Below are 14,124 nucleotides of genomic sequence, written 5' to 3'. Positions count from 1 at the left end.
GCACCCCAATGTGTCCTGATATTTTAGTGTGGTGATCTGGTCACCCTAGTATAAACAAAATCAATAACAAACATTGGAACTCTTGGCAGAGGGACTTCAAGTAGCAAAGAAAGTCCATTAACCCTCGAAACTGCCTGGGACCCAGTTTCTTGGGATGTGGAGTCTGAATCTAGTGATGCCCAGGAGACATATATGCAGCGGTACAGTGGGGAAGCTTCCTTCTCAACTGCCTGACAGTGAGCATAAATATTGGGACAAACATGCAGTAGGAAGACCACAGATTTACTACTATGCTACAGATGAAACTGGACAGAAATCTTGCATTGGAAAGGGGGAGCAGCTGGTGCCAGCCATAGCAGTAGCATTAGCAGTTGTCTAAGTGAGTAATTCAGGGAACAGCCACCACACTGTGTCACCTGACACAGGAGACCCACTGGATTCACTTTAGGGGCTGGTTTTGATCAGTATCTGGGTAACGTGACTAGAATGGATGCATTAAGACTGCCAGGGAGTTGGACGGTGAGGTCAGCACAAAAACAAAATTTGGCCCCAACATAAGCAGTAGCAGCTCTCACTGACTGAATTGGGAATTGTACTCTCTGACACTAGGCCTGAATTTGGTCCAGAGTATTTCTGCCAGATATTAAGTTTGTATTACCATAGTGCCTAAGAGCCTAAGTCATGGACCAGAATCCCATTCTGCTAGATGCTGTACAAACACAGAACAGAAAGACAGCCTCAGTCATGAAGGGCTTATAATCGAAGTATAAGCAAGAGACAAGAGATGGATACAACTGGACAAATAGGGAACAATATTGGTCAACCAACAGGCAGTGGTTTGAGCACACCAGCAGCCTAACCACTGTCAAGTTTGGTTGTTGTTTTTTTGTTTGTTTGTTTTTTTAGAGGACTCATAGCAAAGGAGAGTTAAAGGTCGAGATATAAAGGATCCAACTCGTGTAAAGCAATGGAATTTAACTGGAGTTACATCAGGGTAAAATTAGTTTAAGTGAGAGTAGGAGGAAGATGAGATGATATCCTCAGTACTTTATCTGCCAGGAAGTCTGTGCTCTGCTTTGGCATCTAGTGTCCTTGTTCAAACCATATTCTGCTGGACATGCAATGTGTGAATTACAAATAAAAACTAGGATAATGTGTCCATGTGTCCGAAGTTAAAGTAAGTAAGTAAGTAAGTATCTCCCCCATATGCTTCACCTGATAGAAATAAATACTGTTCACAAATGTTATACAATTATATTCACTTGCCTCACATTGTCATTACTTACCCATCTCAGGCCATAAGTACACAATATTCATTTCACACACCCTTGCAGCCATCTGCTTGGCCTCCATCCTACTGCTCTCTATCATCCCAACAACACCCGCCAGCCAAACAAAATCCTACAAGAACCAGGAGGAGGCCTCAAAGAGCCCGGATTCAGATGCTTGTGAGCTAAGGAAGGAAGCAAGGTCTGAAGCCAGTGATTCCTAGTTGAGAACGCCCAGGGCAGGGGCCAGCTCACCACATTAGCTTGAGTAACTCAATCAATCTCTGCGATGTCACTGGGAAAAGAGACAGCCACTCAGGTCACAAGCCATTTAAGATCATAGAATATCAGGGTTGGAAGGGACCTCAGGAGGTCATCTAGTCCAACCCCCTGCTCAAAGCAGGACCAATCCCCAGACAGATTTTTGCCCCTGATCCCTAAATGGCCCCCTCAAGGATTGAACTCACAACCCTGGGTTTAGCAGGCCAATGCTCAAACCAATGCTCAAAGTTATTCACGACTAGGAGGAGATCAGCCACCAACACAACCAGAGTGGTTTCTATACCAAGTAAAGGCCTAAATCCAAATTGACTGGAATCAAAGATACACAAAGAGTTGAGATATAATTGGATTTGCTTTACAGAAGACTGCATGGTAGTCTTCAAGACAAGGCAATAGTAAAAAGGTGACACTTTACCCAGGTTAGTATTTAGTATCCAATACAATTTAAAAGATTTACTACTGTAACTGGTTTGTAAGGTACCCAGGGGTCTTCACCTTTTCACTACATATAGAACATAAATAGAAAAAAAACACTTTCAAGAGAACCTGTGTGAAGTACAACTGATGCAATTTCTTCAGTGAAAGGGCCTTAGGACAGAACTGTGCCAGTACCAATTAATAATAATAAATTCCATACAAATGAAAGCCTTAAACTCACATGTTCCCCAGTTCAGAACTTTGTCCTCTGGAGAACAACTCAAGGACCAAACATTCAGGTTGGACAAAACATTAAACAACCCTCCCATCCCGCCAAAAAAAAATTCAGAAAGTATACAAAACTAAAGAACACTGGGATGAAAGAAGCTACTGCGTTAAAAAAAAGTCCATATCACTTAGCCAAAATACATTGAACCATTTTAAGTTAGACTTATTACAAAAATGCTAAATTCCTCCATATAGATAAAAATAGTTTGTGTTTCACACTTTAAAAATGGATTCAGATCTGACATTAACATAGTATGGAATTCAGGGCCTTGAAAATCCTCCAGTAAACAAGATATTTAATTAACACATTTTAAATTATTTTGCCCTATTTTTGATGCACAGTACGTCTAAATCATTTTGCATCAGTCTCAAGTCACTCTGTGACGTCTCTGCAGTCTTAGCTCTCAGTGTTAATTCAGGCCAATGGGAAATAGATAGCAGGATGTGGTTAATCGGATGCATTCCTCATGAAAATTTAAAGCAGCCTGCATCTATTCTGTACAGCCAGTTTCAGCTTTGCAGGAGCATAATGGAATGCCACAATAAATCCTATTATAACACAGGATCCTAACAGATACTGCTGCAGCTGCATTAGACCTTCTCCCAGAGAATATCAGTTAATTACCCTTCACCAAGCAATAGAAAATTTCATTTTGAGGGGTGTTTTCTTACTACACTAAGTTACCCCACTTCAGAGATCAAACCTACAATTAGGAGCCTATAGTTAGGCACATTAAATCATATTCATTCATGTAGCCATAAAGAACATATTACATTTTATTATGCAATTTTGAGAGTGCTACAGTTATATGAAGTGGGCTAACATGAGTTACTCTTCTTTTGCTGTATTAAGTACCTTCATAACAATCAGTATATGGTTTGTATTAATTATTGTTTTATTAGCACACAGCTTTTTTAAAAATCATCCATCTCAAAGCACTGTGTGTCAGACTTGGAAATATCACTATCCTTTTACACTGGGTGAATGCGGCACAGGAGTTAAATGAGTTGGACAAAGAAACACTTCACTGTAAAACAGAAAGGTCAATAATTTATTTAACATGTGTTCCTAAGTCCATTTTCATGTTTTTATGTATTTTGTGATACCCAATTTCTTTTCCAAAAATCAGATTTTTTTTAAAAGTAAGTTTCTATCCAAAATCCCATTTGTTGACACTATAACCTTCAGCAGCTCTGCTTTTAAAAAGTCACTTGGCACATTAACGTTTATGAAAGCATAGAAGTCCTAGTTTAGTCTAGCATTTTGTTCAGTCATTAAACCCAGACTATCAGGATAATAAACTTACCTATCATAATGACCTACTCATAATTAAAGCTTATGTCCAGTCTTTATGGAAGCTGGTCCATAGCTCAAAACAGGTGACATATAAAATAATCAACTCTGATGAACCGATAGGTAGCAAATAAAGAGTTCCTCAATATACAGCTGGCTGTCAGTTTCTCTTAGCTAACAATATCCTGGTATCAATTCCACATTTAAATCTGACGGCTTCTTTAAAACATACGTGTACCTCTGTGGTGAAATTCTTGTCACATGGATATCCTTGGGAATTCTGCCATAGACTTCTGTGGAATCAATGTCATGCCTGGAATTTTTGTGCGTTATGATTTTTGTATAGAACCTCATCCACATTAAAAATAACAGAAAAAATGATCAGATTCTAGCAACTTCCATAAATAAATAAAAAATAAAAAAAGTCATATGGATTCTCCCCTTCCACAGAGTGTCAGTCATTTCACTAACTATGGTGCTCAGAGTACATGGGTTTGCATAATGGTTGCACTTGCTGATGCAGATGGTGCTAGCACAGATATTTATTTTACTCTAAGATGTAAATCAGTCAGTCACCATGGAGTGGCACATAAGATTCCTGCGATCAGTGTCTCTGGTAGATAGTTTTCCTCCTCCATTGCCTATATGGATTTGGGGGTAGACTGTACTTTCAAGGCACAGCCCAGAGTAAGGGATGCTACAGAATGTCCTGCACCACGTGGAAAAACAGGAATCAGTGGGAGGCAAAATACTCCTTGTGCACAATGGGGGCACACTTACTACTATTCCCCTTTATAGGGTGGGCCTTACTCCCACTTGGGCTAATGAAGAGGATGGAAGCTGAACAATGGAGCCCCCTTCTCCCACCAATTCTGGGGCACCGTCTTCCCTAAGGAAGTAGTGAGGTGGCTTTTCTGAGCACAAGGATCTCACTTCTTCCTGATCCCTAGGCATCATGCCTAGCAATCCTCATGCCTCTCGCAATTGCGTGTGTGTGTGTGGGCCAAGCAGAACCTGCCCCCTTAAAATTTTATGTTATTTAATAACTGACCATCAGGTACCTCCTGCCAGCTTCTTTCTATTGGAGCCTCTGCTATTACTTCAGGCGCCATCAAAAAATAAGAGACTGCCCCTTCTCTCATGTAAGAAGGTGGCTACAAAATAATGAATCTATAGCATCTTACTAATACTACTGCTGTGATTCTGGCAGTCACATAACAAACAGGGCATTAAATATTTCCAGTAGTGATCAAATTTAGCAGAAATAAGCCAAATATGTTGCTATAATTAAATGCCAAAGGTGGCATAAAACATTACACATACCCAGTGGGAGATTCGGAAATAAAGCTCTTTCATGGAGACTCTGAATGCATCATCGTTTCCTTGTTAATTCAAGTGTATTCTGAATAGGAGAATATTTCACATTACAGTCTACACCTATCAGCTAGGTGTGCATTCAAACTACACGATAGCATTTACGCAGGAAATTCAGTACATTTCTTCATCACAAATAATTTATTTTCCAGTCAAACATTCTTTGTTCATTTTAATAGCTTCTGTATTAGGTGGAAGAGTCAGAAAATTAGAGCCTGAATCAAAATTCAGATACATTCTTTAATGTCCTTCCTTCTCACGGCCAAAACATATAAATGCTGTACTCAAATCTGATCCTATTTACTTTTTGCAGAACTCCAATAATGGCATTTTTACCATTCTTTTTATTTAACATGACAACACTAACACCGCTATAAGTGATAATGTATTAACGATAAATAAAAATACCTATACAAAACTTGTGGGATACCCAAGTGTACACAGTTTGCTTTAAGATATATTTATTTTAAATCTACCACACTATTCTTAAAACCAAGCTTAAAATGGAGTTGACACACAAAAATGCCAGCACTACACCATACTCTGAAAATATTCTATTGTAACCAACTTCAATTGGATTTACTGGTTTACAGTTTGCTTACTGGCCAGAAAGAGTTACTAACCTTCATACTGTAATATCAAGTAAACAAAGAAGGAGTTGCATGTGGTAGATAAAATTCAGTATTTGCATACTTACTGTGCTTTACTTTGATGTCAAATTATTTCATTTATCTTTTCTATCATTTTATATGTTCTTTTAACAAGGCATTTCACGCTACACTACTCTATCTCAACTTACCCAACATGTGTGAAACTAAGTCTGTTCTTGTTACAGTTTTTCCTCAGTAATTAGCAAGCTACATAGTCTCCGGCAGCAAGATACTAACAAGCTCCTACAGTTTCTAGTCTAACAAGGAACTCAAAGCTACTAATAGCAGTCAAAACATTTGAGCAAAAAGGATTACAAAGGCTAGTTGCAAAAGGCTGGAAACTCACCCGTATTCCAGATTAAGTCTTTTTGAGAAGATCTTTTGTATTGGGTTTTGATTCAGTATTTAAAACAATTATTGATCAGAAATTAATTTGTTTTAAATGGAAGGCTGGTTTGAAATATTAATTATTTTAAGAGGGAATCTTTAAATATGTGAAAGACAGACATTTTCAAACAAACTAACGCTTGCATCTGAGATCAAGTTAAAAACTTCTCATTCTTCTCTGGTACTGGGACACCGAGTTAAAGCTAAAAATGAAACCAGACCCTGCAGCTTATTTGTGAAGTTTAGTTGCCATGAACATCAGTAACCATGTCACTATTACATAGACTATGTTTAGACAAGTATGAGAGCCAGTGAACTGAACAAAAGTCACACTCACTTACCTTGAGGACTTCCATTGGCACCTGGGTAGGAGGGGGCAGGTTAGAGGGGACGCTGACGTTGATGGCTGGTGTCTGACCGAGTGGTACTCTCTGCTGCATGAACTGGGCTGCTTGCTGCTTCTGTTGCTGCTCTCGACGCTCTTGCTCCTGCATCTGCTCACGCATGAGCTGCTGTCGTAACAAAATCCGTGATGTCATACTGGAGGAGCTTAGGGGAGGCTTGGAAGCTCCAGGATGCTCGGAACTGCTGTGGGAAGACCAAAGCCACAGACATCTCAGTTTCCCCAGTTAGAATAATTATTTCCTGCGATTGCAGAGTTACGTTAAGTGTGAAACAAAGTGGCTCTCACACATACGAGAATGAGTAATGATATGCTGCCCAGGGTAAATTGGAATTTGGAGCTGATCTACTTTAGGTTCTTAGAAGCCAAATTAAGCTAAATTAACCTGATTACGTCTAGCCATTATTTTCAATGTTGATCTCTAGCAGCAAAGAGGAAATTTTTAAGTCTAATGCTCATTAACATCTAATAGAAATACAGCATCCCATTGAGCCCTGTTGTAGTATGACTATAATTCTTTCATACTCCCATTTATAGTGGCAATGCTTTTATTAATTAAAAATCAAATGAATGTATTTAGCATCTTCTTAAGGTTAAGAGGACTTTACACAACCCTTTATGTAGGCATTGGGGATAGGGGAGGATTCCCAGCACTACTGAGGCCTGGCGCTAAAGTTCCACCACATGTTCCTGCCTCCCCGAGAGCACATGGAAACCCCTCCATACTAACTTGGTGTTCAAGAGTGGGTTGGGGCAGTGGCTCCTTGCACCACATTCGAGTTTGCTAGTACCACTCTCTTCAGGGGCGACCACCACCTGTGACAGTATCAACTCACTTTGATGGCACTAGCAGGCTTGAAGTGAGGAGTGGGATGTGGGTGCAGGTAGGGCAACCAATAGCAATAGCTTGTAATGGATCCATGCTAGGAGGGGAAGTGAAGGGCATGAAGGGTATAGGGGAGTAGCTGCGAGAGGCCTTCTGCAATGCGTTTTTTCCACAGATGGAATGATCTGGCCCGTTCTTTGTTCACAACACAATGATCAATACAAATCCCATATTTTACATACAACACGACACAGGAAAAGCAGACAGAGAGAAAGAGAATAGAAGAAACTGGAAAGGTTGAAGACAAGATATTTGAAGAGGACATGAGATTTGTTTTTTCCTGAACACGTGACAATCTGAAGTGTAAAAGGAAGACTCAGTTCCGGTTAATATTATTATTCAACCTGTTCATTTTATATCCCACCTACCAGGGACTGCTATAATCAAACAGATACTTGACCAAGGACAACTTTGGGAGGTTAAGAAAGTTTCTGGTTCATTCACATTTTGATCCATTTCACATATTCCACTTTTTTAAAACACACACACACACACACACACACACACACACACACACAGTATTGTAAAATATTTTTATTTGAGCTGATTTTTTCCAACTACTATGCTGTATAATGCCATGTATATTTAGATTTGTTATAATTACTACAGTCAGACTTTATATTGAGATTCTATTTACGAGTAGTTTACAAAGAGTTAATAAATGAATAACAGATGTGTGTTTTACAGTAGTATATAAAGTAGTATGCGGTATATAGATGATTACAAGTACATCAGTAGAAGGTGTTTAAAGTGGTTATATTGACCTCTTGCATGCTATAGCAATCTACAATAGCCAATTAATCATTCATTAAAAACCCTTTAAAAATGGAACCTTAATAAAAAATAACCATTTTTTCTATGGTGTCTTTCATCCAAGAACCACCCAAAATAATTTAAAACCACCGAGCAGCACCTCTATGGAAGGTAGGCAAGTGCATTTTGTAGATGGTTAAAGCTACTCAGCAGTTAAGAACAGATAATATTACAGAAATAATGCATCCACACAAGACAGTGAAGTCTCTTTTAGGTATGCACCCCCCCCCCCCAAGTACAGACATGAATTTGTTGCTTGAACCTTCACCTTTGCAGTTGATCGGTGTAGGATCAAACCCACAGCATATGCCGAGTTCATACAGTAGGACTGGGATTTTCAAAAGCCGTAACTTCTATTGAAGTCAGAAACAAAGAACACTAACACCTGCTATGTCTGACTTCTTATTAAGAACCAGATCCCAACACCTCCCAACAGAAATCTCAGCTGCAAAGCACATTTTTTTTCTGATTAGATTAAATGTTAAATCAACAGCATTAATCACACAAAAATTAAACGGTATTATGCCCATTAACATTTAAAATGTATGATGCTTTCAAATGACAAGAACGACATTAACATGTTAAAGTGCAGCCATTCCAGTCAAGCGACACCATTGCATAGGTAAAGGGCCAGATTTTCAGAAGTGCTCAGCACCCAACATCTCCCATTGAAAAATCTGATCCTCAGGTGCTCAACACCCAATAGTTCCCATTGCGCTCAGTGGGAGCTGAGATCTCCAGCAAATCTGGCAAGCGATGTTTAGAACCAGTACATTAAAATTAAATTGTTCACAGTAGGAATAAAAAGGGAAAGGGGTTATTTTGTTTAAATAACATTAAACCCAGATTTTCCAGAGCGCACAATCTAATTTTCCTTAAAAAGGGGCGGGGGGAAAGAGGGGAGAAGAGACTGTGTTGCTATTTAAGGCCTGTCAGGTTGAAACATTCCCAGAGAGACTGATCCTTTTGATAAAACAAGAGAAAACCTTTGTGGTGAAACTAATGCAGCTGTGGAATAATCGTACTAATTAGCTGCTCAAGACAAGTCATTGACTGTGATACTCACAAAAAGAGCCTTTCAATTAACAGTGAAGTATTCTCACATCCTAAACCCATCACAGTGTTCTTTAACTTTGTTAAAGTTTGGAAGAGCTTTTAAAAAGACATTCACACATTTCCAAACTGCAGAGAGGTTCTATTTAAATGGTTGCTTACTAAAAGAGCTACAGGTTAGAGCTGAAATACCATTTCAGCTGCAAAAAACAAGGATCGATCCCACTCCTATTCAAGTCAATGGACATTTTATTTAGGTTTATAGACATGCTAAAGAGGGTGCCCATCCATACGCTCTAGGTGTCGTTGGCAGAGATTACAAGTACATACCAAGTTTAGCAAATAGATATCCCACTCCAATCCCTCCTCAAAACAATTTACCCCTCCATTCTTCCCCATTTTCAACTGTCATGAGGGTGGGGGAAAGGGGGGATAGATGAGCCTTGCGAGGCGCCCTGAAGTTCAAATCAGAGCTATTTTGAACCAAAAGAGGGGGAAGTGAATTTCGAAGCTGTAGGGCTTTTGCAAAGAACGGCCTGCCAGCAACCCCGCCTCATTTACATCAATGAGGCTGCAGCTCAAGGACCTCTGCTGCGCTCAGCTATGGCAGCATGCCATGAGGGGAGAAACTGACTCTGTTTTGTCATTTATGTCAATGGGTGCAGGAGCTTGCCCACTGTCTTTAATGGCAATTCATTTCCCTGCTACAAGTGCAGAAGACTGGACTAGATGACCTCTCAAGGTCCCTTCAAGTCCTATGATTTATGATCCTACGATTTTGTGTTCTTTAAAAAAAAAAAAAAAGTTCAGTCCTTCCTCAGAAATGACTTAGATAACCTGGCAACAAACTCATCCGATCTCTGATTTTAAGTCTGTTGACCTTATAAGTCTCTTCAACGTTCTGGGCTGCTAAAAAGACATTGTTTTGTGTGTGACTGACTTGGAAATAGAAGATCTGAGAGTATACTCCTAACACAAATGCCATAAAGGAAAAACAAACGGAGCTTGATCTTTTTCACATCCAAAACATCAGATTTGGGGGGCCAGATGAGAGGGGAAGAACAAGCTCCTGAGATTACAGAATGTTCTGTTCATCCTTAATACTCAGAAGAAGCCAGAAACAAATTATTTAGCAGCAAAAGAATTTAGTGAGCTAAGCAGATGTGTAGCTCAGTTTTTATTCATGCACAAACTGGTTACATAATGGAGGTAGCCAATATAGTTTAGTGGTTACTCCTAAAACGGACAGGATTCTGTTAGTGAGCACACACCATAGCGCTCACACTGGAATGGAGGCTCTGAAGTTGAGAAACTTTCTGCTCTGACTCCCTTTTCCAGTTGAGTAACTTGGCCCAAATGAAACTTATATGAGAAAAATATTCCATATTGGATCTACTACTTGCTTTAGTAAAACAAGTTACACTTTCGGGGTGGGGGTGCACAAACTTACCTTCCTCACATTTGTTCTACTGACAGCTATGTAGTCACATAAAAAGGTACTAAAACTGGTCAAACCTAGAGTCTTCAGACTAGAAGCTCTGGCAGCAGCCTCTGTCCTGCAAAAGAGCCAATGAAGTACTTGCATTACAATTAGCTCCTCACCCTTCAGGGCTCCAGGGGTCAAGGAGAACTTCATTGATTTTCTGCTATCATACAGGTGATGTGGAGGAAAAGACTACATCATGGAGTAGGTTGCTCTTCCTTCTGCAAGGAGGAGAGGTCAGCGATAGATGCCGCTGGTGGGGACTACACAGAGCTGCTCCATCTGTCCGAACACTAAGCACAGCTGCCCCTTGTCTTTATGGCACAGGGGTGGCCTTGGCCCCTCTAGCTTGTCATGTGCAAGGGAGAAGGGGAAGAGGTGCTTTTAAAAAAGTGACAGTTGACATTCTCATTTGCCCCCTTTTCTTAATCAGCACAAAGAGGCAAAGTTGGACCTTTCCTAAAGTGCTGCTGCTCCTTCCCCAACAGGGAGTTCCCCTACGTGAGCCGAAGGCTGTTAGGCAAGTGGCAAATGAGGCGGCTAGCGAAGAGAAAGAGGATTTTTAATAGATGCATTGGATCTTCCTGCTAACCCTTCCCTGAGTGCTCGCTATTAGTGAGTTAGTTTCAGTCGCTTTTATTTGTACAACATGATGCATGAGGCCACCCCTGGTCGTTACAAGATCGTTTGGGCTGCCGTGCCCTCTGTGGGATGGACTGTCCAGTCCTAGGTCTTCTTCCATCAGACCCAGCTGCCCAAACTAAAGGCCTGGACGAGACTGGATTGAGTGAAACTCAATTTGGACTGAATTCAAAGGTTGTACGTTCCCTGGCAAACGGTCAGCATCCCCCCTCAAGGAAGTTCACAATCTAGGGCCTCTTTGGAAATCCCACTGCCAGTGACCAGGAATATTACAATCTTCTCTTCTTGATACACACTTCACCACAATGAGCCACAACTGCCACTTCCAATTGTGATTATCTCCCGCCCTGCCACCCCCCGATTGGGTCTACCCCAGAAGGTCAGCTACTGGCTTCTGCTAGTGCAGAACATGGCAGTCCACATGGAAACTAGCCAAGACACTGGGGAAACACCCTTATTCTTGTGAAGAGTGTGAGTAATGGGATTGGTTCCAGTGGTAGCCATGTTAGTCTGTTTTAACCAAAAAACGAGGAGTCCTTGTGGCACCTTAGGGTATATCTATACTACCTGCCGGATCGGCAGGTAGTGTTCGATGTATCGGGGATCGATTTATCACGTCTCGTCTGGACGCGATAAATCGATCCGCGAATTGACGCCTGTACTCCACCTCAGCAGGAGGAGTAAGCGGAGTCAATGGGGGAGCCGAGGCAGTCGACTCGCCACCGTGAGGACGGCCAGGTAAGTCGAACTAAGATACTTCGACTTCAGCTACACGAATAGCGTAGCTGAAGTTCCGTATCTTAGTTCGAACCCCCCCCCCTCCGCTACTGTAGCCCAGGCCTTAGAGACTAGCTTATGCCCAAATAAGTTTGTTAGTCTCTAAGGTGCCACAAGGACTCCTCGGTTTTTGTTTGTTTGTTTGTTTTGTAATGGGATTGTTAACCACACAAGGTTTGGAACCTCAGTTTTAAATCTCACCCAGACTGCATATCTGACAGCAGAGCCCTTAACACCATGCCCAGGCATTGATTCACACTAATTCAATTGGTCTACCTTTTCCCAACCAATATTTGTAATTATAGGTTATTAGGAGATTTTATGAACTTTCACACTTTTTTTTACAGGTGAGCTCACAATTTAATTATTACAATAGGTGGTACGGTCTTCTGCTTTGAATGCCCACCAGCTTCTTAAGAGAATCATCTTTGACTCGGACTCAGTAAAAGCAGGATGGACAACAACCCGGACCCCAATACCCCCTGCCCCGCCCCCTACACACACACACACAGACACGACCTAAGACATGATGGGTGGATGTCATCAGACACTGGTCCCTCACTGACATCCTTCCCGGTAGTATACCAGATTTGGCTCAGGACAGAAGATCAGGGAGGTGCCTAATGCATTTAGTGGCCTCTATGCGGCCCATCCAACAGCATGAGGACTAACCCCTTGTACACTCTTGTGTAACTAATGAATTGTTTAACTCTGCAGTAGGAAAGCTCTGTGACACAGTAAATGCTATTTTGATAAACAATGAGATTGAGGATCTTTCTACAAATGCAGGAGGTGATGTCATTAAATTCCACCTACTGAAACTGACCAACAAACCCATCTTTTAAACTGACAAATCATTAAATTGGTTATCAATATTCTAACAAGCATACTTCAGTATGGAACACAAGTAGTTAGGTTTGTACAACAAATACATTTATGAGCACCACAAGCTACTTTGATGAACCATAAAATGCCTGACTTTTTATTTGCTACTTTGAGCCCCAGAGAAATTACTGATTACAGTTTTTTAATGACTACAGTCCAACCTGTGTGTTCTGTCTGTATGGATGGCTGGAAGATTTGAATGACTATACATGTTACCCATAATATAGATGGTCATAATTATATCAAAAAAAGGACACTGGCCTTTTTTTTTTTTTTTTTAAATTACATTAGTCTAAACACCCAAATTCCTTTACCATGTTACTAACATCAGATTATTAAAACCAAACATTTTCAGAACCTAATTTACCTTTCACTATTTATGCAGTTGGTTTCGGTCTTTATATGTGTCTCAGCTCAAACAAACAAAAAATAGACTAGACAGTTTCTAGTCAGTCAATTTGGCTTGCAGCTTCTTAAGTTCCAACAGCATTTTGAACGGTCTTGGTGGCAAAGACTAATTTAGGTTGGATTCTTTTGTTTAAAACATTTCCAGAGAAATTTCTAATAAAGAGTTATGAAAATATTCCTGTAGACCTTAGATTTTACAATGTAACAATAGTTTTAAACCTAAATTATGGGCCAAGTTTTACTCAACCATGTCTCTTCCATCTAAAGCTTTTTCTGAAGACACACAGTAATTATGTTTAAAAGAAATATGGATCAACATTCTTATTGTTTTCCATTTGTACAGCACCTAGCACAATGGGGTCCTGGTCCATGACTAGGGCTCCTCGGCGCTACAGAAATACAAACAAATAAATAACTCAATCTAAGTTCTTGAAAAATAAGGTCCTCATTTTCAGTTTGTATTCCATGTTTATAGGAAATAAAACCTCCTATGTCTTTTGCCTAGAGTGGCACACAACCGATAACCCAAAGCATCTACATGGCAATCCAAACATTCAATATAATTCCCGAAGACACTGTGCAGAAATGCAAGGACCTCCTTCACAGATGTAACAGCCATTCAACAATTTTGACAGTATAGGAGATCCAAGCTGCAGCCATCACCTCTGGATAACTTGTGGAAAATGGGAGTAATCAACTAAAGTTTCTATACAATCTTTATTTTTATCTAGTGAATGTGGTAAAAAATGATAAATTAAGGTAACACGCTTTTGTTTTCCAGTTTGTCCCACAATTTTTGACTAGCGAGAAAAGT

General features: G+C 40.3%; 1 protein-coding gene across 3 annotated transcripts in view; it reads right to left on the bottom strand.

The window, feature by feature from the left end:
• Positions 1–14,124, bottom strand: part of MITF (melanocyte inducing transcription factor) — a 161,216-nt gene that overhangs the window by 58,617 nt on the left and 88,475 nt on the right. For all 3 annotated transcript variants that reach the window (XM_024194861.3, XM_024194862.3, XM_024194863.3), the window contains exon 2: positions 6,302–6,548. In XM_024194861.3, the coding sequence (XP_024050629.1) occupies positions 6,302–6,548 (247 nt within the window). The remainder of the gene's footprint in view (positions 1–6,301; positions 6,549–14,124) is intronic.

This window comes from Terrapene carolina, unplaced genomic scaffold (assembly GCF_002925995.2).
Source record: "Terrapene carolina triunguis isolate 2854851 unplaced genomic scaffold, T_m_triunguis-2.0 Scaffold89, whole genome shotgun sequence".
Lineage (NCBI taxonomy): Eukaryota > Metazoa > Chordata > Testudines > Emydidae > Terrapene > Terrapene triunguis.
The sequence above is the reverse complement of the archived record's forward strand: the minus strand, read 5'-3'. Positions and strand labels throughout refer to the sequence as shown.